Source organism: Haliotis asinina, chromosome 16, assembly GCF_037392515.1.
Source record: "Haliotis asinina isolate JCU_RB_2024 chromosome 16, JCU_Hal_asi_v2, whole genome shotgun sequence".
Taxonomy (NCBI): Eukaryota; Metazoa; Mollusca; class Gastropoda; order Lepetellida; family Haliotidae; genus Haliotis; species Haliotis asinina.
Genome location: NC_090295.1, coordinates 39,165,493 through 39,193,403, shown reverse-complemented (window position 1 = coordinate 39,193,403; position 27,911 = coordinate 39,165,493). Strand labels below are relative to the sequence as shown.

The 27,911-nt window shown below is 37.9% G+C and overlaps 1 protein-coding gene across 3 annotated transcripts in view; it reads left to right on the top strand.

Moving 5' to 3' along the window:
- LOC137268463 (basement membrane-specific heparan sulfate proteoglycan core protein-like) overlaps window positions 1-27,911 on the top strand; it is a 215,648-nt gene that overhangs the window by 120,072 nt on the left and 67,665 nt on the right. For all 3 annotated transcript variants that reach the window (XM_067803030.1, XM_067803029.1, XM_067803028.1), the window contains 22 exons: window positions 1,321-1,428; window positions 2,101-2,214; window positions 2,527-2,634; window positions 3,290-3,403; window positions 5,354-5,470; window positions 6,691-6,816; window positions 8,996-9,112; window positions 10,446-10,571; window positions 12,689-12,805; window positions 14,174-14,299; window positions 15,181-15,297; window positions 16,648-16,773; window positions 17,634-17,750; window positions 19,101-19,226; window positions 20,108-20,224; window positions 21,593-21,718; window positions 22,616-22,732; window positions 24,054-24,179; window positions 25,449-25,568; window positions 26,226-26,333; window positions 26,965-27,081; window positions 27,563-27,679. In XM_067803030.1, coding sequence (XP_067659131.1) covers window positions 1,321-1,428; window positions 2,101-2,214; window positions 2,527-2,634; window positions 3,290-3,403; window positions 5,354-5,470; window positions 6,691-6,816; window positions 8,996-9,112; window positions 10,446-10,571; window positions 12,689-12,805; window positions 14,174-14,299; window positions 15,181-15,297; window positions 16,648-16,773; window positions 17,634-17,750; window positions 19,101-19,226; window positions 20,108-20,224; window positions 21,593-21,718; window positions 22,616-22,732; window positions 24,054-24,179; window positions 25,449-25,568; window positions 26,226-26,333; window positions 26,965-27,081; window positions 27,563-27,679 — 2,607 coding nt within the window. The remainder of the gene's footprint in view (window positions 1-1,320; window positions 1,429-2,100; window positions 2,215-2,526; window positions 2,635-3,289; window positions 3,404-5,353; window positions 5,471-6,690; window positions 6,817-8,995; window positions 9,113-10,445; window positions 10,572-12,688; window positions 12,806-14,173; window positions 14,300-15,180; window positions 15,298-16,647; window positions 16,774-17,633; window positions 17,751-19,100; window positions 19,227-20,107; window positions 20,225-21,592; window positions 21,719-22,615; window positions 22,733-24,053; window positions 24,180-25,448; window positions 25,569-26,225; window positions 26,334-26,964; window positions 27,082-27,562; window positions 27,680-27,911) is intronic.

Sequence of the window (27,911 nt, the reverse complement as noted above, 5' to 3'; positions counted from 1 at the left end):
AGTATTGTCTTGACTCCCAATGCCCCTTCCCATGAAGTATTGTCTTGACTCCCAATGCCCCTTCCCATGAAGTATTGTCTTGACTCCCAATGCCCCTTCCCATGAAGTATTGTCTTGACTCCCAATGCCCCTTCCCATGAAGTATTGTCTTGACTCCCAATGCCCCTTCCCATGAAGTATTGTCTTGAATCCCAATGTCCCTTCCCTTGTAGTATTCTCTTGACTCCCAATGCCCCTTCCCATGAAGTATTGTCTTGACTCCCAATGCCCCTTCCCATGAAGTATTGTCTTGAATCCCAATGTCCCTTCCCTTGTAGTATTCTCTTGACTCCCAATGTCCCTTCCCATGAAGTATTGTCTTGAATCCCAATGTCCCTTCCCATGAAGTATTGTCTTGACTCCCAATGCCCCTTCCCATGAAGTATTGTCTTGAATCCCAATGTCCCTTCCCTTGTAGTATTCTCTTGACTCCCAATGTCCCTTCCCATGAAGTATTGTCTTGAATCCCAATGTCCCTTCCCATGAAGTATTGTCTTGAATCCCAATGTCCCTTCCCTTGTAGTATTCTCTTGACTCTCAATGCCCCTTCCCTTGAAGTATTCCCATGACTCTCAGTGCCCCTTCCCATGAAGTATTGTCTTGACTCCCAATGCCCCTTCCCATGAAGTATTGTCTTGACTCCCAATGCCCCTTCCCATGAAGTATTGTCTTGACTCCCAATGCCCCTTCCCATGAAGTATTGTCTTGACTCCCAATGCCCCTTCCCATGAAGTATTGTCTTGACTCCCAATGTCCCTTCCCTTGTAGTATTCTCTTGACTCTCAATGCCCCTTCCCATGAAGTATTGTCTTGACTCCCAATGTCCCTTCCCATGAAGTATTGTCTTGACTCCCAATGCCCCTTCCCTTGTAGTATTGTCTTGACTCCCAATGCCCCTTCCCATGAAGTATTGTCTTGCCTCCCAATGTCCCTTCCCTTGTAGTATTCTCTTGACTCCCAGTGCCCCTTCCCATGAAGTATTGTCTTGACTCTCAATGCCCCTTCCCTTGAAATATTCTCATGACTCTCAATGCCCCTTCCCTTGAAATATTGTCTTGACTCTCAATGCCCCTTCCCTTGAAGTATTCCCATGACTCTCAATGCCCCTTCCCTGGAATATTCTCATGACTCTCAATGCCCCTTCCCTTGAAATATTCTCATGACTCTCAATGCCCCTTACTGCGAAGTATTCTCATAACACCTCCCGTGAAGTATTGTCTTGACTCCCAATGCCCCCTTTCCATGAAGTATACCCTTGAGCCCCAATGCTCTTCCTTGCAGCCTGCCGTGAGGACCAGTTTGAATGTAGAAATGGCCAGTGCATCTCTGCTGAGGGGCGTTGTAACAGGAACTACGAATGTGCTGATGGCAGTGATGAACAGAACTGTCGTAAGTTTATTTATAAAAGTTAATATTTAGGGGCCAACTTTCAAAAATTTTATGAAAGTATGTTGTAAACATTCCCTCTGGGTTATGGTTGCCAATTTCACAGAGACATGCAAAAATGAAAGAGAAAAAAGTTCATAGTTACCCCTAGTGATATGCCTAGAGAGTTACAGAGTTGTTTCCCCTGGCTGTGATCTCAGCATTGTTCTCCTCAAGCTCTCATAATTTTTCTATAGGCGGTTGCATTCAGACATTTCACAGAAGTGGAAGAGAAATTATCAGTGAAAGTCATCATAAGCAAATTTTACAAGTTATGATTATTATTATATTATAATTTGTGATAAAATTGGTGGTGTGTGGTTTTGTGCATAAAGCCCAGGTCAGGATGGGCAGTCACGGTTCTTGGACTCACAGTACCCACAGCAACTTACATGTGACACTACTCTCACCCACCTGAGGCAAGTGCGTTTGTTCCACAATTGCCTGTGTTCTCCGAGCTGTGAATGGGTATCCTGTGGGATAAGTCATATGACTATTAACCTTCTAGCGCCTGACGGACAGCTTGGGTTATCCAGACTTATCCTTGAGCACAGGTGCTTTATAAATAGCCATTATTATTACAAGTAGTGTTCATAGTGGCTTTTGCTAACTCACTAATGTCAGCTCATTTCTAAGCTGTAGCGTGCGGTGCTGATGAGTTTACCTGTGGAGATGGCCGATGTATCCCATCTTCGCGACGTTGTGATCGCCGAGCTGACTGTGCTGATGGCAGTGATGAACTCCAATGTGGTAGGTGTTGTCAAGCTTTCATCATTGTTTCACACTGATCTTTTTGTGTTCACTTTCAGCTGACTGTTACAAGATTTGTTTATTAACAAAAATAGTTTTTATTTATAAATTAGCATTTTCAAACATTGACTTATTTAAGGAACAAGTTGCATGCTTTTGATTCTCCTATACAAAGATGTGTGTGAAGGTCCACATAGGAAACCTTCATTGTTATAAGTTTGGAATGTGAATTGTATCTCTTTAACATACTCACTCACTCCATCCCTCACTAACTCTATGGTGCTAATCTTCAATTTATCACTGTTTTATTAGAATGCAGTGTAAACGAGTTCCGTTGCAATGATGGACAATGCATTCCAAACAACCGACGATGCAACAGGGTTCCAGACTGCCGAGATCGCAGTGATGAGAGCAACTGTGGTAGGTTGCTGACTCTGCATTTTAATCAAGTGTTCCATCATTGCAGACATATACCACAAGTGTCTCTCATCTCCATTAATCCATGTTCATTACAGACCAGTGATCAGGACTTTAACCAAACTAACATGTCAGAGATATATAACACATACTGATGCATTGTTAATGTTGTTATTAATATCTCATTATTATTGAACATGAAAGTTATAATTACATGACTTTCATTATTGTCCAAGTTTTGTCACAGGTTATGAATATGTATTACCGATAGAGACACAAATGTAAACTGAATGTATTTTCAGTAGTTCTGAGCCATATAATTGTGATGTCATGCTGATTGTGTGTTCATTCCCATTGTTCTATTGTGTTTGTTATGTGTGACTCTTTTCATATGAACACATTGTATCAATATTTGAAGATGAGGTCCTTCATTGTTTATGATGCCACAAGAGGTTTAGTTTCTAATTCTCAATTTGAGATCAGAAAATTCACTCATTTCCAAGTTTTAGAATGATGGAGTGTCTGTCCTTAGTAAATTACTCTTTCCAGGGCTCATATAGCTGATACTTTTCTCAGGATGACTGGTTGTATTCTAATTGTCACAAGACTTATCCTCGTCTTCTCCATGGAACTAACCAGTGTACTTCTCTTATGCTAGTGGTCACATGTTCAGCCAATCAGTTCACCTGTCTGGATGGTTCATGTATTGATGCTGCACGTAAATGTGATCGCACGCCTGACTGTGCAGATGGCTCCGATGAATTCTCTTGTGGTGGGTTAATTTCATTAACTTTTGGAGTTAGTATAGATTTTACTGTGATACTGGTCCCATGATTCCCTATTCTTCGACTGCCTAGGCATGGATAGGCATGGTAGGTGGCCCAATCACCTAAGGTTTTCCCATAATTAAGGGTTTGAATCATGGTTATGGTTTTCTCTGATTATACTTAAGTATAGAATTTGTGTGTATATATATATTTGGAGTTGACATTCACTGATAAAACGTAGTGTAGCTATTATAGTCCTGAACATTGACAGGAATGTGGTCTATACTCTGACAGTACTGATAGTACTTAGCACCACTCTTGAAGTATAAGGTTGCATGGTGTGAAGATAAACCTACGGTGATCACTATTAGTCTTGTTATCCTTTGTAGCATGTAGGTCAAGTGAGTTTAGCTGCCAGAATGGGCAGTGTATTGATCGGCGGCGGAGGTGTGATCAGAACCGCGATTGCAACGATGGAAGTGACGAAGAGAATTGTCGTAGGTTCTTCTGTTATGACACTTTTTGTCTTCTATATTCTCCTAGTGTCCTGGCATAGTCATCTTGATGATGCCCACCCATGCTCACTAGCACCCAGTGGTCACTCCACCAGAAACAAGCTTACTTGTTGTACTCTGTTGTACTGCTGGAAACAAAGTTTCACATTTGTTAGTGTTTGTTTGAAACATTTCATGAAAAGTACAACAGTGTGTTTTTATCATATAATATGTCCTACACAGTAGATCAATACTGTTACAACAGTTAAATCATATGTACACAGAGTTTCTGTTGCAACAATGTAACGAGACGAGCTTTTGAAAAGGAAACAGTTTTGCTATGAAAGACTATTTAAATTACAAAGTGCTACAATGTTTTGAGCTGATTTAAAGTGTTTAATTTTAGAAGTACTTATAAAATAGGATACCAAAAACCCAAGTTTTGAAAATTATAATTATGACATAGTGAATAATTAATTTCAATATACATTTGTCAGCCTTCAAATATGTAGATGTAAGTTATGATTTGACATGAGTGGCAGAAAATCCAATCAACTAGTGTTTTTCAGGTTGTAAGAGTTAGTAGCCTAAGATGAGAAATGATACTAATAAATCAGTGTCCCCCTCAGAATCAGTATATGAGTGACGACCAACAGCAGTGGAAATCCTGTATTTGAAGTGTATGCAGTGTGTATCTGGTAGTTCGTCCTTCCTCATTCCTCTGTGTACTCAGCTTTAGAATCACTCTTGTAGTTAGAGATGTCACAAACCGCTTACCTTGCCTGTCATCGCATTTCTACATACTCAAGTTTTCAATGTGAGAGCAAAGATACACAAAATTGTGTATCTTTGTAGCCTATGTTGATATACAAGTGACAAAACACCTACCTTGTGTCTGTATGTATCCTGACTTAGCCTGATACATGAGTTCATATCAGCTCACATTGTGTATCGCTATGCACTCTGATACATGGGTTAGAAATTGCTAGCCTGTATAGGTGAATTGTGTTGTGACCTGGAGGAGAGAATTATTTACAGATCACCTTGAACATGCATGTCCATCATGTAGAAGTAGTTCTTCAATCATCAAACCCACATTTAATGTGTACTATCAATGCCAGACTGTATGTGTCTACATTTATTTGAGTTTATTGAATTCATTGGAGCTATCAAAAACATTCTGTGTGTCTACAAACCTTGACTGAAGATGGTTATTAATTCAGATATGACTATCAAGAATGAACAACTTATTTTATCATTGTATGATTTAATGCTTAACCAGTTATGATAATCACTCAAGTTTGAACCCATCCCAACTACTAAAATATACTGATGGCACTGTAATATTTAATTTATTAACACACTGTTTTCACCCCATGAACCACCTGCAATTCACCTGTTCCTCCAATGATGTAGTTTGACAAGAATTGCATGCATACGACTGTCTATCTGTCTGGTCAGGTCAGGTTGGTTGTCGCTCTAACCAATTCCAATGTCGCAGCGGTGAATGCATCAATCGTAGGCGCAGGTGCGATGGACGCAGTGACTGTAGAGATCGGTCAGATGAATCTGACTGTCGTAAGTAATGCAGTGTGATCAGAAAAGACATGGATCACACCAACACGGCCTTATTCTAGTGACTGCCTTGAAGCGTTGGTGAGCATGTACTACAGCCTATGAATGTCTTCATACATGTATTACATATTACATCCCTCCTGCAGCCCTCCATTGAACATGTATGAATTCATTGATTCAGGTTGGAAGTAATTCAACTCTGCTAATGCAAAGGTATTGTTGAAATTGTCCTGCAAGATTCTAAAGAATCTGTCCAACTTCTTTTTCCCATTGCAGTTCTACACAAGAAGCTCAAAATCCTTTTATTCTCCTTTTGAACCTGTGCTTTTTGACTGTGGATCAAGTCATTATGTTTTTCATGGGCACATAGATTTTTGTCCCTGATTTACATTTTCATCCCTCCCCCCACCCCACCCTCCAAAAAATAAAATTGATTGAGATAAAGTAGAAAAGAACCAGTGGTTCCTTATGTCATGACTAACTTTGCACGGCCAGTAGGATTACTTTCAACAGCCTGTGTAAAGCATTGGGGTGTGGTTCTGCAGGTGTTTTTGAATTTCAATCATGTCAGGAGAACCCGGTGCCCTTGATGCTTCAGGATCCTTTAGCATGTAGTGAGCCATTTTTTCAAGGCAGCATTCAGAATATGGCCATGTGCATCATTTTCATATCACTTATCTGAAAGTCGGAAGTATTATTTCTTTGAATCCTCTTTATGGAGACGTTTTGAATGAAAGACATTGTATGAATGTATACAAAAGACCCATTCTCTCTTGTAGAATTGCATTATTTTCACTCTCACATTTCCTTTGTGTTGTTTTTAAATGTGCATACATTCATGAATCCCTGTTCCTTAACATGTGTCCCTCTAACGTATATGTAAATTAGTTTAATTTGATTAATGTACTAAAAACAAGCTACCAGTTCCAACCACTATGAGCTGCAGAATTCACCGTATTGAATGCCCTTGACTCTACAAATCATATTTTGTTCGAATAGATCCCAACAGAATTTAGTTTTAACATTTAAGTCACATCTCGAGCTAAAAATTTAAATAGCAAAATACTAATAAGGCAAAAGTTGTGATCTGTTAAATGCATACTCCTTTTGCTGATATTTGGAGAAAGGCAGCATTCAATACACTCAAAATTAAACAAAAGCATAACAGGTAGGCTAGATAATTGTGTGCAGAAATTTAAGGCATGAGTTAATGTTAATTTCAGCAACTACCCCATCACCTTCATGCCTTCCGGGCCAGTTTCAGTGTGAAAATGGCCAGTGTATTGATGCTGGTTTAAGGTGCAATGGACGAGTTGATTGTACAGATAGGTCTGACGAAAGTCGTTGTCGTAAGTAGCCTTGTTTCAAGAGAATGGTAGTTTCTGAGTGGCTTTGACTTCCAGAAATTGAGATATTAGTTGCACATGTGGAAGAAGGTGGTGTAGGAACAGTTCTCAGGTCCTCCTGCCTCAAAAAACAGCCCTAACATTAGATGGTCATTCATTGCCTTCTCATTTGTAATGGTTATGGTGTATTAGTAAACAACCAACACCCTCAGCTTTGATGAATCTCAGATTTGCCTTTTTCGAGTTTGTTCGTAGCAATATCATAACTTCGAACATTAAGTTTGACAGGTCCTCAGTTGAATTTAGCAGTCTTTGGTCAGGGAACTAGAGTGAATTTTTAAATCAGACCCAGTCACTGTCTGTAATACATGTCCCACTTCAGAGTCCACTGAAGGCCTATACCTGATTCAACAAATGTGTAGAAAGTTCCAAATCTGGTATCCCCTACTGTGATTTTGCTGGAATGACTGACAGCAGTTAAAACAACACTTATCATTAAACATCTGAACGTGTTCACCTGTATGCTGTGATATGTCATGAGGAGTAAAATGTTTCCCCATCAAACTCCTTCACTCACAGACACATGACCTACTACCACATGTGACGTTGAACAATTCTTGGAAGGTGATTGCGATAATTTAGGGCTTTCACTTCCTGTCACTAGATCTAGCCCCACTGTCCAACATCTGTAGTATATTATCAATGTATTACAATATCCTCATCACACTGGATGTTCACTTAGTTTTTCTGTTCCTATGCTTAGTCTGTTCTGCTGCTGGAAAGGAGGTTTCATATTAGGCTCTTTCTATTTCAACAGTATAACTGCAACAGTGTGTTCAGTATGCATGAAAAGTTCAACACAGTAGACACTTACTGTTAGAACAGTTAAATCAGATGTACAACCATGTATTCAACAGAGTTTCTGTTGCAACAATGTAATCAGACAAGCTTTTGAAAAGGAAACAGTTTTCCATGAAAGTCTATTTAAATTACAAAGGTTTGGTGGAAGTGCTACAATGTTTTGAGCTGATTCAAAGTGTTTAATTTTAGAAGCACATAGGAAAATAGGGTACCATTAGCCCAAGTTTTGGAAAACAGGTGAAGATATTGTGATTATGACATAATGAATAATAGATTTCAATATTCATTTGTCAGCCATCAAATATGAAGATGTGAATTATAATGTGACATGAGTGGCAGAAAATCCAATCAACTACAGTTTTTCAGGTTGTAAGGATTAGTAGCCCAAGATGAGAAATGATACTAATAAATCAGTGTCCCCCTCAGAATCAGTATATGAGTGACGACCAACAGCAGTGGAAATCCTGTATTTGAAGTGTATGCAGTGTGTATCTGGTAGTTAGTCCTTCCTCATTCCTCTGTGTACTCAGCTTTAGAATCACTCTAGTTAGAGATGTCACAAAATGCTTACCTTGCCTGTCATCGCATTTCTACATACTCAAGTTTTTAATATGTGAGCAAAGATACACAAAATTGTGTATCTTTGTAGCTATGTTGATATGAAATTGACAAAACACCTACCTTGTGTCTGTATCCTGACTCATGAGCCAAAATACACTTATATAACATATTGGTGTGCAGTCTGATATATGCGCCCACATTGTGTATCGTTATGCACTCTGATACATGGGTTAGGAATTGCTAGTCTGTATAGGTGAATTGTGTTGTGGACTGTAGAGCAGAATTATGGTGGAAAAGTCCTCACCTTGAACAAGCATGTCTGTTCATACAGATGTCCATCATGTATATTTTTGTTTACTCATGTGTATGTCCGTTATTGTTGTGTATAGTCAGTGTCAAATTGTTTATGTCTACATTTGTTTGAGTTCGTTGAATTCATTCGAACTAGTTTGTGTTTATCAAAACAGTTCTATTCTTGTATGTGCGTCTACAAACCTTGCTTGGAGATTGTCATTAATTGAGATATGATGATCAAGAATGAACAACTTATTTTATCATTGTCTGATTTTGTGTTTAACCATAGATTATGATAATCACTCAAGTCCGAACCCAGCCCAAGTACTAAACTGTATTGATGGCACTGTAATATTTAATTCATTAACACACCGTTTTCACCCCATGAACCAAGAGTAATTCACCTGTTTCTCCAGTGTAGATTTACAAGAATTGCATGCATATGACTGTCTATCTGTCTGGTCAGGTCAGGTTGGTTGTCGCTCTAACCAATTCCAATGTCGCAGCGGTGAATGCATCAATCGTAGGCGCAGGTGCGATGGACGCCGCGACTGTAGAGATCGGTCAGATGAATCTGACTGTCGTAAGTAACGCATTGTGATCAGAATGGATCACATCGACACGGCCTTATTCTAGTGACTGCCTTGAAGCGTTGGTGAGCATGTACTACAGCCTATGAATGTCTTCATACATGTATTACATATTACATCCCTCTTGCAGCCCTCCATTGTACATGTATGAATTCATTGATTCAAGTTGGAAGTAATTCCACTGATCCAATGCAAAGTTTGTGAAATTGCTGGAGTTTGTACTTTTATAGTAACTACGGAGCAAGAGAGGCTGGTATTGTTTAAATTTTCCTGCAAGATTCTAAAGAATCTTTCCAATTTCATTTCCAGTGTCATTATTTTGTTCATGGGCAAATAGATTATGTCCCTGTTTTGTTTTTTCATTTCTGACAAATATGTAATATGTTGAGATAAATTACAACAGAACCAGTGGTTCCTTATGTCATGACTAACTTTGCACTGTTGGTAGGATTACTTTCAACAGCCTGGCCAAGGAACGTGGTTCTGTAGATATTTTTGAATTTCAATCATATCATGAAAACCAGGTGCCCTTGATGCTTCAGGATCCTTTAGCATGTAGTGAGCCATTTCTTCAAGGCAGCATTCAGAATATGGCCATGTGCATCATTTTCATATCACTCATTATCTTAAAGTCAGAAGTATTAATTTATTGAAGCATTTTTGGGTCATGTGGACATATAGAATACCTGAAAAAGATCCACATTTGGGTACATGTTTTTTTCTTCTTTAGAATTCTGTTTGTGAAAATTAGTTTCAAATGAAAGACATTGTGTTAATGTAGAAAAGAATCCCATTCTTTCTTGTAGATTTATTTTATTTTCATTGTCACCTTGCCTTTGCATTGGTTTTGTTTGTGCATGCATTGATGAATCCTTGTTTCTTAACATCTTCTCTAACAGAAACTTACTTCATTTTAACTTGATTTACTATATTTATCAAACATACTGAAAACAAACTACCAGTTTCAACATGTTTGCATAGCTTAATTCACTGTATTGAATGCTCTTGGCTCTAAAGCTCAAATTTGGTTGAGATAAATCCCAACAGAATTTCGTTTCAGTTATTGTAAGTCTCAGTTCAAACCCAAATTTCAAATAGCAAAATAATATAAAAAAGCAAAAGTTGTGTTCTGTTGAATACATACTTCTTTTGCTAATATTTGGAGTGAAAAAACATACTTTGTACATAAAGCATTTGGAAAAGGGTATATGGCAAGGGTATTTAAAGGTGAAGGGCATTCAGTAGACTGACAATTAAACAGATGCAACCTTATTGGCTAGATGATTGTGTGCAGAAATTGAAAGCATGAGTTAATGTTAATTTCAGCAACTACCCCATCACCTTCATGCCTTCCGGGCCAGTTTCAGTGTGAAAATGGCCAGTGTATTGATGCTGGTTTAAGGTGCAATGGACAAGTTGATTGTACAGATAGGTCTGACGAAAGTCGTTGTCGTAAGTAGCCTTGTTTCAAGAGAATGGTAGTTTCTGAGTGGCTTTGACTTCCAGAAATTGAGATATTGGTTGCACATGTGGAAGAAGGTGGTGTAGGAACAGTTCTCAGGTCCTCCTGCCTCAGTAAAAGAGCCCTAGCAGTAGATGTTCATCAAGTATATGATGGTCATAGTATATTAGCTAAGAACCATTGCTCTCTTTTTCATTGAATGAAAGATCTGTCCTTTCAAAGATTAATTCAGATCAATAGTATAACTTCCAATATTACATTTGACATGTCCTCAGTTGAATTTAGCAGTCTTTGGTCAGGGAAGTGGAGTAAATTTTGTAGACTGACCCAGTCACTTTTTGTAATACATACCCTATATGTGTCAACTGAAGGCCTATACGTGATTCAACAAATGTGTAGAAAGTGCTAAATCTGCATCTGGTATCTCTTATTGTGAGCTTTGCTGGAATAACAGTAAAATCAAGCTTAAACCCATGCTCAGTGCTAAGCATATGAACGTGTTAACCTGTATGCTGTGATATGTCATGAGGAGTAAAATGTTTCCCCATCAAACTCCTTCACTCACAGACACATGACCTACTACCACATGTGACGTTGAACAATTCTTGGAAGGTGATTGCGATAATTTAGGGCTTTCACTTCCTCTCACTAGATCTAGCCCCACTGTCCAACATCTGTAGTATATTGTTGATGTATTACAATATTCTCATCATACTGGCAGTTCACTTAGTTTTTCTGTTCCTATACTTAGTCTGTTCTGCTGCAGGAATGGAGGTTTCATGCTAGTCTGTTTCTATTGCAACAGTAAAACTAGAAGTGCAACAGTGTGTTCAGTATGCATGAAAAGTTCAACGCAGTAGACACGTACTGTTAGAACAGTTAAATCAGATGTACAACCATGCATTCAACAGAGTTTCTGTTGCAACAATGTAACCAGACAAGCTTTTGAAAAGGAAACAGTTTTGCATGAAGACAGGTCAAAATCTTATGAATATGACATTGTGAATAATTGATTTCAATATACATTTGTCAGCCTTCAAATATGTAGATGTAAATTATAATTTGACAAGAGTGGCTGAAAATCCAATCAACTACAGTTTTTCAGGTTGTAAGAGTTAGTAGCCTAAGATGAGAAATGATACTAATAAATCAGTGTCCCCCTCAGAATCAGTATATGAGTGACGACCAACAGCAGTGGAAATCCTGTATTTGAAGTGTATGCAGTGTGTATCTGGTAGTTAGTCCTTCCTCATTCCTCTGTGTACTCAGCTTTAGAATCACTCTTGTAGTTAGAGATGTCACAAACCGCTTACCTTGCCTGTCATTGCATTTCTACATATTCAGGTTTTCAATATGTGAGCAAAGATACACAAAATTGTGTATCTTTGTAGCTATGTTCATATGAAATTGACAAAACACCTACCTTGTGTCTGTATCCTGACTCATGAGCCAAAATACACTTATATAACATATTGGTGTGCAGTCTGATATATGCGCCCACATTGTGTATTGTTATGCACTCTGATACATGGGTTAGGAATTGCTAGTCTGTATAGGTGAATTGTGTTGTGGACTGTAGAGCAGAATTATGGTGGAAAAGTCCTCACCTTGAACAAGCATGTCTGTTCATACAGATGTCCATCATGTATATTTTTGTTTACTCATGTGTATGTCCGTTATTGTTCTGTATAGTCAGTGTCAAATTGTTTATGTCTACATTTGTTTGAGTTTGTTGAATTCATTCGAACTAGTTTGTGTTTATCAAAACATTCTGTTTGTTTAAGTGTGACTACAAACCTTTGATTGAAGGTCACTTTTATGTGAATCTATTATGAAATCTGACACTGGTCATGTATCACCAGCTGTTTTTAATTCAGATATGATGAACAAGAATTAACACCTTATTTTATTGTAATTTGATTTCATGTTTAACATTAGATTATGATAATCACACAGTCTGAACCAAGCCCAAATATGAAGGTTTATTGATGGCACTGTTCCTTAACACACCGTTTTCACCCCTTGAACCACAAGTAATTCACCTGTTCGTCCACTGATGTAGTTTGACAAGAATTGCATGCATACGACTGTCTATCTGTCTGGTCAGGTCAGGTTGGTTGTCGCTCTAACCAATTCCAATGTCGCAGCGGTGAATGCATCAATCGTAGGCGCAGGTGCGATGGACGCCGCGACTGTAGAGATCGGTCAGATGAATCTGACTGTCGTAAGTAATGCAGTGTGATCAGAAAAGACATGGATCACACCAACACGGCCATATTCTAGTGACTGCCTTGAAGCGTTGGTGAGCATGTACTACAGCCTATGAATGTCTTCATACATGTATTACATATTACATCCCTCTTGCAGCCCTCCATTGAACATGTATGAATTCATTGATTCAGGTTGGAAGTAATTCAACTCTGCTAATGCAAAGGTATTGTTGAAATTGTCCTGCAAGATTCTAAAGAATCTGTCCAACTTCTTTTTCCCATTGCAGTTCTACACAAGAAGCTCAAAATCCTTTTATTCTCCTTTTGAACCTGTGCTTTTTGACTGTGGATCAAGTCATTATGTTTTTCATGGGCACATAGATTTTTGTCCCTGATTTACATTTTCATCCCTCCCCCCACCCCACCCTCCAAAAAATAAAATTGATTGAGATAAAGTAGAAAAGAACCAGTGGTTCCTTATGTCATGACTAGCTTTGCACGGCCAGTAGGATTACTTTCAACAGCCTGTGTAAAGCATTGGGGTGTGGTTCTGCAGGTGTTTTTGAATTTCAATCATGTCAGGAGAACCCGGTGCCCTTGATGCTTCAGGATCCTTTAGCATGTAGTGAGCCATTTCTTCAAGGCAGCATTCAGAATATGGCCATGTGCATCATTTTCATATCACTTATTATCTTAAAGTCAGAAGTATTAATTGATTGAAGCATTTGTTTGTCATATAGACACATAAATTCTCTAATGGCTCACATTTGGGTCTGTTCTCCTTTGAATCCTGCTTGTGGAGAAGTTTTGAACAAAAGATATTGTATGAATGTATACAAATCCCATTTTTTCTTGTAAAATTATGTTATTTTCACTGTTACATTCCCTTTGTTTTGGTTTTATTTGTGCATGCATTGATGAATCCCGGTTTCTTAACATCTTCTCCAACAGAAACCTACTTCATATTAACGTGATTTAATATCTTTATCAAACATACTGAAAACAAACTACCAGTTTCAACTTGTTTGCATAGCTTAATTCACTGTATTGAATGCTCTTGGCTCTAAAGCTCAAATATGGTTGAGATAAATCCCAACAGAATTTCATTTCAGTTATTGTAAGTCTCAGTTCAAACCCGAATCTTAAATAGCAAAATAATGAAAAAAGGAAAAGTTGTGTTCTGTTGAAAGCATTCTCCTTTTTTTCGAATATGTGGAGCGAAAAAACATTCATTTGTTCGTGAAGCTTTTGGAGATAAGGTATTTTTCAAGGGTATGTGAAGGTGAAGGGCATTCAATACACTGAAAATGAAACAGAAGTATGACAGATTGACAAGACGATTGAGTGCAGAAGTGAAAAGTATGAGTTAATGTTAATTTCAGCAACTACCCTATCATCTGCATGCCTTCCGGGTCAATTTCAATGCAAAAATGGCCAATGTATTGATGCTGGCTTAAGGTGCAATGGACGAGTTGATTGTACAGATAGGTCTGACGAAAGTCGTTGTCGTAAGTAGCCTTGTTTGAAGAAAATTGTAGTTTCTCACTGGCTTTGACTTTCATAAATTGAGATATTAGTTGCACATGTGGAAGAAGGTGGTGAAGGAACAGTTCTCAGGTCCTCCTGCCTCAAAAAAACAGCCCTAGTAGTAGATGCTCATTCATTGCATCTTGTTTGTGTTGTTCATAGTATATTAGTTAGGAGCCAACAGTTGAGAACTGCTCACACAGTGTATCTTTGCATCATTGATACATGAGTCAGTTTACCATGGCATTGTGTATCATGTATTTGCCAGCCTTAGTAGGTGAATTGTGTTGTGATCTGGAGGAGAGAATTATTTACAGATCTTGGTGGAAAACTCCATCACCTTGAACATGCATGTCTGTTCCCAAGGATGTCCATCATTGTAGAAGTGGTATAAATTCTTTCATTCATCAAACCCACATTTGAGAACATGTACTAATGTGTATATCTGTTATTGTTGCGTATTATCACTGTCAGATTGTATGTGTCTATATTTGTTTGAGTTTGTTGAATTCTTAGGAGATTGTTAGTATTTATGAAAAACATTCTGTTGTTTCAAGTGTGTCTACAAACCTTTGATTGAAGGTCACTTGTATGTGAATCTATTATGAAATCTGACACTGGTCATGTATCAGCAGCCGTTATTAAATAAGATATGATGACCAATAATTAACACCTGATTTTGTGTTTAACAATAGATTATCATAAACCCATCCCAAGTAATATAGCATATTGATGGCACTGTAATATTTAATTCATTAACACATTTTTTTTTACCCCTTGAACCACAAGTAAATAACCTGTCACTCCAATGATGTAGTTTTACAAGAATTGCATGCATACGACTGTCTATCTGTCTGGTCAGGTCAGGTTGGTTGTCGCTCTAACCAATTCCAATGTCGCAGCGGTGAATGCATCAATCGTAGGCGCAGGTGCGATGGACGCCGCGACTGTAGAGATCGGTCAGATGAATCTGACTGTCGTAAGTAATGCAGTGTGATCAGAAAAGACATGGATCACACCAACACGGCCATATTCTAGTGACTGCCTTGAAGCGTTGGTGAGCATGTACTACAGCCTATGAATGTCTTCATACATGTATTACATATTACATCCCTCTTACAGCCCTCCATTGAACATGTATGAATTCATTGATTCAGGTTGGAAGTAATTACACTTTGCTAATGCAAAGGTATTGTTGAAATTGTCCTGCAAGATTCTAAAGAATCTGTCCAACTTCTTTTTCCCATTGCAATTGTACACAAGAAGCTCAAAATCCTTTTTTTTCTCCTTTTGAACCTGTGCTTTTTGACTGTGGATCAAGTCATTATGTTTTTCATGGGCACATAGATTTTTGTCCTTGATTTACATTTTCATTTCAAGAAAATAAAATTGATTGAGATGAATTAGAAAAGAACCAGTGGTTCCTTATGTCATGACTAGCTTTGCACGGCCAGTAGGATTACTTTCAACAGCCTGTGTAAAGCATTGGGGTGTGGTTCTGCAGGTGTTTTTGAATTTCAATCATGTCAGGAGAACCCGGTGCCCTTGATGCTTCAGGATCCTTTAGCATGTAGTGAGCCATTTCTTCAAGGCAGCATTCAGAATATGGCCATGTGCATCATTTTCATATCACTCATTATCTGAAAGTCAGAAATATTAATTGATTGAAGCATGTTTTTGTCATATAGACACATAAATTCTCTAATGGCCCACATTTGGGTCTGTTCTCCTTTGAATCCTGCTTGTGGAGAAGTTTTGAACAAAAGATATTGTATGAATGTATACAAATCCCATTTTTTCTTGTAAAGTTATGTTATTTTCACTGTTACATTCCCTTTGTTTTGGTTTTATTTGTGCATGCATTGATGAATCCCGGTTTCTTAACATCTTCTCCAACAGAAACCTACTTCATATTAACGTGATTTACTATATTTATCAAACATACTGAAAACAAACTACCAGTTTCAACTTGTTTGCATAGCTTAATTCACTGTATTGAATGCTCTTGGCTCTAAAGCTCAAATTTGGTTGAGATAAATCCCAACAGAATTTCGTTTCAGTTATTGTAAGTCTCAGTTCAAACCCTATCTTAAATAGCAAAATAATGAAAAAAGCAAAAGTTGTGTTCTGTTGAAAGCATTCTCCTTTTTTTCGAATATGTGGAGCGAAAAAACATTCATTTGTTCGTGAAGCTTTTGGAGATAAGGTATTTTTCAAGGGTATGTGAAGGTGAAGGGCATTCAATACACTGAAAATGAAACAGAAGTATGACAGATTGACAAGACGATTGAGTGCAGAAGTGAAAAGTATGAGTTAATGTTAATTTCAGCAACTACCCTATCATCTGCATGCCTTCCGGGTCAATTTCAATGCAAAAATGGCCAATGTATTGATGCTGGCTTAAGGTGCAATGGACGAGTTGATTGTACAGATAGGTCTGACGAAAGTCGTTGTCGTAAGTAGCCTTGTTTGAAGAAAATTGTAGTTTCTCACTGGCTTTGACTTTCATAAATTGAGATATTAGTTGCACATGTGGAAGAAGGTGAAGAAGGCCTCAAAAAAACAGCCCTAGTAGTAGATGCTCATTCATTGCATCTTGTTTGTGGTGTTCATAGTATATTAGTTAGGAGCCAACAGTTGAGAACTGCTCACACAGTGTATCTTTGCATCATTGATACATGAGTCAGTTTACCATGGCATTGTGTATCATGTATTTGCCAGCCTTAGTAGGTGAATTGTGTTGTGATTTGGAGGAGAGAATTATTTACAGATCTTGGTGGAAAACTTCATCACCTTGAACATGCATGTCTGTTCCCAAGGATGTCCATCTTTGTAGAAGTGGTATAAATTCTTTCATTCATCAAACCCACATTTGAGAACGTGTACTAATGTGTATATCTGTCATTGTTGCGTATTATCACTGTCAGATTGTATGTGTCTATATTTGTTTGAGTTTGTTGAATTCTTAGGAGATTGTTAGTATTTATGAAAAACATGCTGTTGTTTCAAGTGTGTCTACAAACCTTTGACTGAAGGTCACTTGTATGTGAATCTATTATGAAATCTGACACTGGTCATGTATCAGCAGCCGTTATTAAATAAGATATGATGACCAATAATTAACACCTGATTTTGTGTTTAACAATAGATTATCATAAACCCATCCCAAGTAATATAGCATATTGATGGCACTGTAATATTTAATTCATTAACACTTTTTTTTTTACCCCTTGAACCACAAGTAAATAACCTGTCACTCCAATGATGTAGTTTGACAAGAATTGCATGCATACGACTGTCTATCTGTCTGGTCAGGTCAGGTTGGTTGTCGCTCTAACCAATTCCAATGTCGCAGCGGTGAATGCATCAATCGTAGGCGCAGGTGCGATGGACGCCGCGACTGTAGAGATCGGTCAGATGAATCTGACTGTCGTAAGTAATGCAGTGTGATCAGAAAAGACATGGATCACACCAACACGGCCATATTCTAGTGACTGCCTTGAAGCGTTGGTGAGCATGTACTACAGCCTATGAATGTCTTCATACATGTATTACATATTACATCCCTCTTACAGCCCTCCATTGAACATGTATGAATTCATTGATTCAAGTTGGAAGTAATTCCACTTTGCTAATGCAAAGGTATTGTTGAAATTGTCCTGCAAGATTCTAAAGAATCTGTCCAACTTCTTTTTCCCATTGCAATTGTACACAAGAAGCTCAAAATCCTTTTTTTCTCCTTTTGAACCTGTGCTTTTTGACTGTGGATCAAGTCATTATGTTTTTCATGGGCACATAGATTTTTGTCCTTGATTTACATTTTCATTTCAAGAAAATAACATTGATTGAGATGAATTAGAAAAGAACCAGTGGTTCCTTATGTCATGACTAGCTTTGCACGGCCAGTAGGATTACTTTGAACAGTCTGTGTAAAGCATTGGGGTGTGGTTCTGCAGGTGTTTTTGAATTCCAATCATGTCAGGAGAACCCGGTGCCCTTGATGCTTCAGGATCCTTTAGCATGTAGTGAGCCATTTCTTCAAGGCAGCATTCAGAATATGGCCATGTGCATCATTTTCATATCACTTATTATCTTAAAGTCAGAAGTATTAATTGATTGAAGCATTTTTTTGTCATATAGACACATAAATTCTCTAATGGCTCACATTTGGGTCTGTTTTCCTTTGAATCCTGCTTGTGGAGAAGTTTTGAACAAAAGATATTGTATGAATGTATACAAATCCCATTTTTTCTTGTAAAATTATGTTATTTTCACTGTTACATTCCCTTTGTTTTGGTTTTATTTGTGCATGCATTGATGAATCCCGGTTTCTTAACATCTTCTCCAACAGAAACCTACTTCATATTAACGTGATTTAATATCTTTATCAAACATACTGAAAACAAACTACCAGTTTCAACTTGTTTGCATAGCTTAATTCACTGTATTGAATGCTCTTGGCTCTAAAGCTCAAATATGGTTGAGATAAATCCCAACAGAATTTCGTTTCAGTTATTGTAAGTCTCAGTTCAAACCCGAATCTTAAATAGCAAAATAATGAAAAAAGGAAAAGTTGTGTTCTGTTGAAAGCATTCTCCTTTTTTTCGAATATGTGGAGCGAAAAAACATTCATTTGTTCGTGAAGCTTTTGGAGATAAGGTATTTTTCAAGGGTATGTGAAGGTGAAGGGCATTCAATACACTGAAAATGAAACAGAAGTATGACAGATTGACAAGATGATTGAGTGCAGAAGTGAAAAGTATGAGTTAATGTTAATTTCAGCAACTACCCTATCATCTGCATGCCTTCCGGGTCAATTTCAATGCAAAAATGGCCAATGTATTGATGCTGGCTTAAGGTGCAATGGACGAGTTGATTGTACAGATAGGTCTGACGAAAGTCGTTGTCGTAAGTAGCCTTGTTTGAAGAAAATTGTAGTTTCTGAGTGGCTTTGACTTTCATAAATTGAGATATTAGTTGCACATGTGGAAGAAGGTGGTGAAGGAACAGTTCTCAGGTCCTCCTGCCTCAAAAAAACAGCCCTAGTAGTAGATGCTCATTCATTGCATCTTGTTTGTGGTGTTCATAGTATATTAGTTAGGAGCCAACAGTTGAGAACTGCTCACACAGTGTATCTTTGCATCATTGATACATGAGTCAGTTTACCATGGCATTGTGTATCATGTATTTGCCAGCCTTAGTAGGTGACTTGTGTTGTGATCTGGAGGAGAGAATTATTTACAGATCTTGGTGGAAAACTTCATCACCTTGAACATGCATGTCTGTTCCCAAGGATGTCCATCTTTGTAGAAGTGGTATAAATTCTTTCATTCATCAAACCCACATTTGAGAACATGTACTAATGTGTATATCTGTTATTGTTGCGTATTATCACTGTCAGATTGTATGTGTCTATATTTGTTTGAGTTTGTTGAATTCTTAGGAGATTGTTAGTATTTATGAAAAACATTCTGTTGTTTCAAGTGTGTCTACAAACCTTTGATTGAAGGTCACTTGTATGTGAATCTATTATGAAATCTGACACTGGTCATGTATCAGCAGCCGTTATTAAATAAGATATGATGACCAATAATTAACACCTGATTTTGTGTTTAACAATAGATTATCATAAACCCATCCCAAGTAATATAGCATATTGATGGCACTGTAATATTTAATTCATTAACACATTTTTTTTTACCCCTTGAACCACAAGTAAATAACCTGTCACTCCAATGATGTAGTTTGACAAGAATTGCATGCATACGACTGTCTATCTGTCTGGTCAGGTCAGGTTGGTTGTCGCTCTAACCAATTCCAATGTCGCAGCGGTGAATGCATCAATCGTAGGCGCAGGTGCGATGGACGCCGCGACTGTAGAGATCGGTCAGATGAATCTGACTGTCGTAAGTAATGCAGTGTGATCAGAAAAGACATGGATCACATCAACACGGCCATATTCTAGTGACTGCCTTGAAGCGTTGGTGAGCATGTACTACAGCCTATGAATGTCTTCATACATGTATTACATATTACATCCCTCTTGCAGCCCTCCATTGAACATGTATGAATTCATTGATTCAGGTTGGAAGTAATTCCACTTTGCTAATGCAAAGGTATTGTTGAAATTGTCCTGCAAGATTCTAAAGAATCTGTCCAACTTCTTTTTCCCATTGCAGTTCTACACAAGAAGCTCAAAATCCTTTTATTCTCCTTTTGAACCTGTGCTTTTTGACTGTGGATCAAGTCATTATGTTTTTCATGGGCACATAGATTTTTGTCCTTGATTTACATTTTCATCCCTCCCCCCACCCCACCCTCCAAAAAATAAAATTGATTGAGATAAAGTAGAAAAGAACCAGTGGTTCCTTATGTCATGACTAACTTTGCACGGCCAGTAGGATTACTTTCAACAGCCTGTGTAAAGCATTGGGGTGTGGTTCTGCAGGTGTTTTTGAATTTCAATCATGTCAGGAGAACCCGGTGCCCTTGATGCTTCAGGATCCTTTAGCATGTAGTGAGCCATTTTTTCAAGGCAGCATTCAGAATATGGCCATGTGCATCATTTTCACATCACTCATTTTCTTAAAGTCAGAAGTATTAATTGATTGAAGCATTTGTTTGTCATATAGACACATAAATTCTCTAATGGCCCACATTTGGGTCTGTTCTCCTTTGAATCCTGCTTGTGGAGAAGTTTTGAACAAAAGACATTGTATGAATGTATACAAATCCCATTTTTTCTTGTAAAATTATGTTATTTTGCACTGTTACATTCCCTTTGTTTTGGTTTTATTTGTGCATGCATTGATGAATCCCGGTTTCTTAACATCTTCTCCAACAGAAACCTACTTCATATTAACGTGATTTAATATCTTTATCAAACATACTGAAAACAAACTACCAGTTTCAACTTGTTTACATAGCTTAATTCACTGTATTGAATGCTCTTGGCTCTAAAGCTCAAATTTGGTTGAGATAAATCCCAACAGAATTTCATTTCAGTTATTGTAAGTCTCAGTTCAAACCTGAATCTTAAATAGCAAAATAATGAAAAAAGGAAAAGTTGTGTTCTGTTGAATGCATTCTTCTTTTTCGAATATGTGGAGCGCAAAAAACATTCTTTTGTTCATGAAGCTTTTGGAGATAAGGTATTTTTCAAGGGTATGTGAAGGTGAAGGGCATTCAATACACTGAAAATGAAACAGAAGTATGACAGATTGACAAGACGATTGAGTGCAGAAGTGAAAAGTATGAGTTAATGTTAATTTCAGCAACTACCCTATCATCTGCATGCCTTCCGGGTCAATTTCAATGCAAAAATGGCCAATGTATTGATGCTGGCTTAAGGTGCAATGGACGAGTTGATTGTACAGATAGGTCTGACGAAAGTCGTTGTCGTAAGTAGCCTTGTTTGAAGAAAATTGTAGTTTCTGAGTGGCTTTGACTTCCATAAATTGAGATATTAGTTGCACATGTGGAAGAAGGTGGTGTAGGAACAGTTCTCAGGTCCTCCTGCCTCAAAAAAACAGCCCTAGTAGTAGATGCTCATTCATTGCATCTTGTTTGTGGTGTTCATAGTATATTAGTTAGGAGCCAACAGTTGAGAACTGCTCACACAGTGTATCTTTGCATCATTGATACATGAGTCAGTTTACCATGGCATTGTGTATCATGTATTTGCCAGCCTTAGTAGGTGACTTGTGTTGTGATCTGGAGGAGAGAATTATTTACAGATCTTGGTGGAAAACTTCATCACCTTGAACATGCATGTCTGTTCCCAAGGATGTCCATCTTTGTAGAAGTGGTATAAATTCTTTCATTCATCAAACCCACATTTGAGAACATGTACTAATGTGTATATCTGTTATTGTTGCGTATTATCACTGTCAGATTGTATGTGTCTATATTTGTTTGAGTTTGTTGAATTCTTAGGAGATTGTTAGTATTTATGAAAAACATTCTGTTGTTTCAAGTGTGTCTACAAACCTTTGATTGAAGGTCACTTGTATGTGAATCTATTATGAAATCTGACACTGGTCATGTATCAGCAGCCGTTATTAAATAAGATATGATGACCAATAATTAACACCTGATTTTATAGTTATCTGATTTTGTGTTTAACAGTAGATTATCATAAACCCAGCCCCAGTAATATAGCATATTGATGGCACTGTAATATTTAATTCATTAACACATTTTTTTTTACCCCTTGAACCACAAGTAATTCACCCGTTCCTCCAATGATGTAGATTTACAAGAATTGCATGCATACGACTGTCTATCTGTCTGGTCAGGTCAGGTTGGTTGTCGCTCTAACCAATTCCAATGTCGCAGCGGTGAATGCATCAATCGTAGGCGCAGGTGCGATGGACGCCGCGACTGTAGAGATCGGTCAGATGAATCTGACTGTCGTAAGTAACGCATTGTGATCAGAATGGATCACATCGACACGGCCTTATTCTAGTGACTGCCTTGAAGCGTTGGTGAGCATGTACTACAGCCTATGAATGTCTTCATACATGTATTACATATTACATCCCTCTTACAGCCCTCCATTGAACATGTATGAATTCATTGATTCAGGTTGGAAGTAATTCAACTCTGCTAATGCAAAGTTTGTGAAATTGCTGGAGTTTGTATTTGTATAAGTAACAACAATGCAAGAGAGGCTGGTGTTGTTTAAATTTTCCTGCAAGATTCTAAAGAATCTTTCCAACTTTGTTTTCCCATTGCAGTCATACTCAAGAAGCTGGGCACATAGATTTTTGTCTCTGATTTAAATTTTCATTTCAAGAAAATATAATTGATTGAGATGAATTAGAAAAGTACCAGTGGTTCCTTATGTCATGACTAACTTTGCACGGCCAGTAGGATTACTTTCAACAGCCTGTGTAAAGCATTGGGGTGTGGTTCTGCAGATGTTTTTGAATTCCAATCATGTCATGAGAACCCGGTGCCCTTGATGCTTCAGGATCCTTTAGCATGTAGTGAGCCATTTCTTCAAGGCAGCATTCAGAATATGGCCATGTGCATCATTTTCATATCACTCATTATCTGAAAGTCCAAAGTATTAATTTACTGAAGCATATTTTGGTCATTTGAACAGAAAAATGTACCTGAAAAAGGCCTACTTTTGGGTGTGTTTTTTTTCTTTTAGTCTCGTTTTGGACAATGATTTCAAATGAAAGACATTGTATGAATGTATACAAAAGACCCATTTTTTCTTGTAGAATTATATTATTTTCATTGTCACCTTGCCTTTGCATTTTTTTTATTTGTGCATGCATTAATGAATCCTTGTTTCTTAACATCTACTCTAACAGAAACCTACTTCAATTTAAGTTGACTTTAATATCTTTAACAACTTACTGAAAACAAACTACCAGTTTCGGCTTCTTTGCATAGCTTAATTCACTGTATTGAATGCTCTTGGCTCTAAAGCTCAAATTTGGTTGGGATAAATCCCAACAGAATTTGGTTTCTTTTAAGTAAGTCTCAGTTCAAACCGGAAGTTCAAATAGCAAAATCATGAAGAAAGCAAAAGTAATATTCAGAGGAAAGCATACTTCTTCTGAAAAAACACACTTTTTGTTCCTGAATCTTTTGAGAAGGGTATGTGTAAAGGAAGGGAGAGGAAGGGAGCATTCAGTGCACTGTAAATAACAGATGCAAGCCTTACTGGCAAGATGATTGTGTGCAGAAATTGAAAGCATGAGTTGATGTTAATTTCAGCAACTACCCCATCACCTTCATGCCTTCCGGGCCAGTTTCAATGTGAAAATGGCCAGTGTATTGATGCTGGTTTAAGGTGCAATGGACGAGTTGATTGTACAGATAGGTCTGACGAAAGTCGTTGTCGTAAGTAGCCTTGTGTCAAGAGAATGGTAGTTTCTGAGTGGCTTTGACTTCCAGAAATTGAGATATTAGTTGCACATGTGGAAGAAGGTGGTGTAGGAACAGTTCTCAGGTCCTCCTGCCTCAATAAAAGAGCCCTAGCAGTAGATGTTCATCAAGTTTATGATGGCCATAGAATATTAGCTTAGAACCGGTACTCTCTTCTTCACCGAACAAACGATTTGTCTTTTTAAAGATTAATTCTGAGCAATAGTATAACTTCCAATATTAGATCTGCCATGTCCTCAGTTCAATTTTGTAGCCTTTGGTCAGGGAACTAGAGTATATTTTAAAGACTGACCCAGTCACTGTCTGTAATACTGAAGGCCTATCTGATATCCCCTGTTGTGGTTTTTGCTGGAATGACAATGAAAGCAGTTTATAATCATACTTAGCGTTAAATATCTGAACATGTTCACCCGTATGCTGTGATATGAGGATTAAAATGTTTTCCCATCAAACTCCTTCACTCACAGACACATGACCTACTACCACATGTGACGTTGAACAATTCTTGGAAGGTGTTTGCGATAATTTAGGGCTTTCACTTCCTCTCACTAGATCTAGCCCCACTGTCCAACATCTGTAGTATATTATCAATGTTCTACAATATCCTCATCACACTGGCTGTTTCCATAGTTTTCTGTCCCTATGTGAATATTCACCTGTTATTGACCATGTTGCCCTCAATATTTGCCTGATGTGCATGTCATCAGAAATTAATCAAGTCCTAAAATCCAAGCTGCAGATATATTTTAGATTTTGTGTCAGATTTGTTCACTGAAATTTACTAAAACAATGTGTGTTAGACATTAACATCCAACACTCCACAGCACTGAGTGAGATCTTGAATTAGTGTTCATTGTTCAACTAATCTCTCTTTGTATTGAACATATTTTTTAGTGTCATATGTTACACAAACATTCCTTGTCTTGCTGCTTTTTTCAGGGCTCTTCATGAAATTAATGTAATCTTTTTGCACAGGTAGTTTCAGCTTTCTAACTTGTGATGTTTATTCTTTGATGTATATTTTGAGTCTGTATTATTTTTGAATGTTATATTTGTTCATCCTTGAAATATTTGTATGTAGATATGTGGCCTAATTACATTACCTTGAAATTTGAAAATTTGATTAATTTTATTATTTGCATTCTATGAGCAGAAAAGAAGCTGAAAATATCTACTGAGACACTGTCCAAGGATCATGGCTAATTAACAAGTAATTAATTTCAGCACCTAGAAGGACATGCAGAGACGGTCAGTTTCTGTGTGGCACTGGTCACTGCCTTGACAATAGAAGGGTTTGTGATGCAAGGCCAGATTGCCCTGATGGTTCAGATGAACAAAATTGTAGTAAGTAGTGGTAGCATGGGCTCTCAACCCTCCAGATGGTGCTGCAACATTGAGATATTCCCCTTTTGTCAAGGTCAGGACAGTTACAGTTTGTCCAGGTGTGTTTGTCCCATGCCAGTGTACAATGCTTGAATGGTCGCAGCATCGTAGTCTAGATAAATACAGCTTTCCCAATCCCTTTGACACTTTCACTTACTAAGTTAATTCACGCGTAACAAAATGTGCACAAATCATGTCAAGCAGATTAATTCTTTTCATGATTGTCATTTCTAGTAACGGTAATGAAGCACAAATAATAATCTTGCTTAAATTTCTTTTAAATGATGTCCATGTCTTTTGTGTTCGTCGGTCTGTAAACATCGTTGTGGTCTGCCTTTCCTCTATTAACATTGTTGCCTCCCCTGGCTGAGGAATTCTTCTAAATTCTGTTGAAGAATTTCCCCCAGTCAGTTTTGCCTTACTTACGACCGATCCTTTTACTACAAAGGTGAAGGTCAGAAGGTTGGAGGTCATCTGCTTTCTAGATTGACTGTCCATGACCTTGACATTGGTTTCAGCACCATCTTACACTAAAACTCAGAATGAGGCCAGAGATGGTGGTAGCTTCAGAGTCAGTGAATTCTGGAATGTATTTAATCAAGGTTTCTGTATTTTCAGCCTGTCGAGAGGACCAGTTTGCCTGTGCTAATGGCCAGTGTATTCCTCAGTCTGCATTCTGTGATGGACGTCCAGACTGTCGTGACCGTAGTGACGAGGGAGACTGTCGTAAGTGTTTTATATGTGACAGTCAACAGTTTCGACATTTCATATTTCTTTTTGTTAACAAAACAATAATTGTCATTATCTACCGTGATGTGAGCATAATACAACGAAAAAGACTTCCATGTTCATGACAATTCTGTTGTGAAAGAATTGATTGTATGACTCGGTCTATGTCTTGAGATTGTGTTTATGAGCCAGTAGTGAATAGCAATAATACAAGGTGAACAAATCAAGCCCCACCAATGGGACCCAACGCATGCAAATTCAAGTCAGTTGTTCAGACATAGGCAAGCCCAAGTGTTTTTCATGTAGTAATGGCCAGGGCCCTGATTTTCGAAATTCTTTTAGCGCTAAGATAGTCATAAGATAATGTTAACCTATGGCACTCACAACTGTCTTAGTGCTAAGAGAGCTTAAAAAACCCAGACCCTCTGTCCCATTCCTCAAAGCAATCTATGTTAAAGTATGGGAGTTATGATCATCTTAGCGCTGTGATCTCTTTGAGGAGCGGGGCCCTGTCCAAACATGCATCATATCTGCATTTAAAGATGATGAGTGTTTGCAGATTGTAATGTGCCGTTTTTCATTTTACAAATTATATTTCATTATTTTTGAGTGTATGTTTATGTTACAGCTGTGAAAACGTGTGGCAGTGACCAGTTCACCTGCACCAATGGAGAATGTATCAGTTTGGCAGACAGATGCAACCGAAGATACGACTGCAGAGATGGGACTGATGAATTTGATTGCCGTAAGTCAGCATTTAATTATCACACATACAATGGTGACGTAGAGCTTGCAGCTGACGTAGATTGTCTGGTTTGACCTCATACCCAGACCTTAGTGCCTTGACCCGACATTTTATATACTGAAGGAAATAAATAAAGGAACACTGCCATGAAGTGATGTTTCCGATTTTTGTTTCCCTGATATATTGGGTATATACAACATTTTTTTTGTATTAGAGAGTCCAGCAAGGCACTTTATTTGCAGGTAAAGCCAGAGAAGAAGTTATATTTCTTTATCAATATTAAGAGTAAATGCTTCTTTTCCTTGTTTTGTTTAAAGTTATCATGGCACCCCAACACCTGACTAAACTAAGATGCAAGCATTTTTATTGAATGTTACCCTATAGCTGAAAGAGGCAGGTCAATCTCAATTTCACAATTAAGGGTGAATTTATGTCTATCTTGAGAATCTTTGACAAACTAATTTACACCTATCTATTGCAGCACCCCCTGGTTGTCGCGCTGACCAGTACCGTTGCAGTAATGGCCAGTGTATCAGTAGCGCTGGTCGCTGTAACAGACAGTTTGACTGTGCTGATGGCAGTGACGAACAGGACTGTCGTAAGTGAATCATACCCTGATACATCATTGGCATTTTGAAGTTTTGAAGGTAGCATGACAACAAATGGACTTAAACTTCTTTAATATTTACAACACAGGGCTACTTCTTGCCCATTCATCAGGTGAATAACAGAATATGATTATGAGCAAACTATAAGTATGTACAATGCTTGCTAGACTAGCCAAAACATCTGCAGCCCTTCCAGCTTTCAACAAGAATTAGCCCACGTCA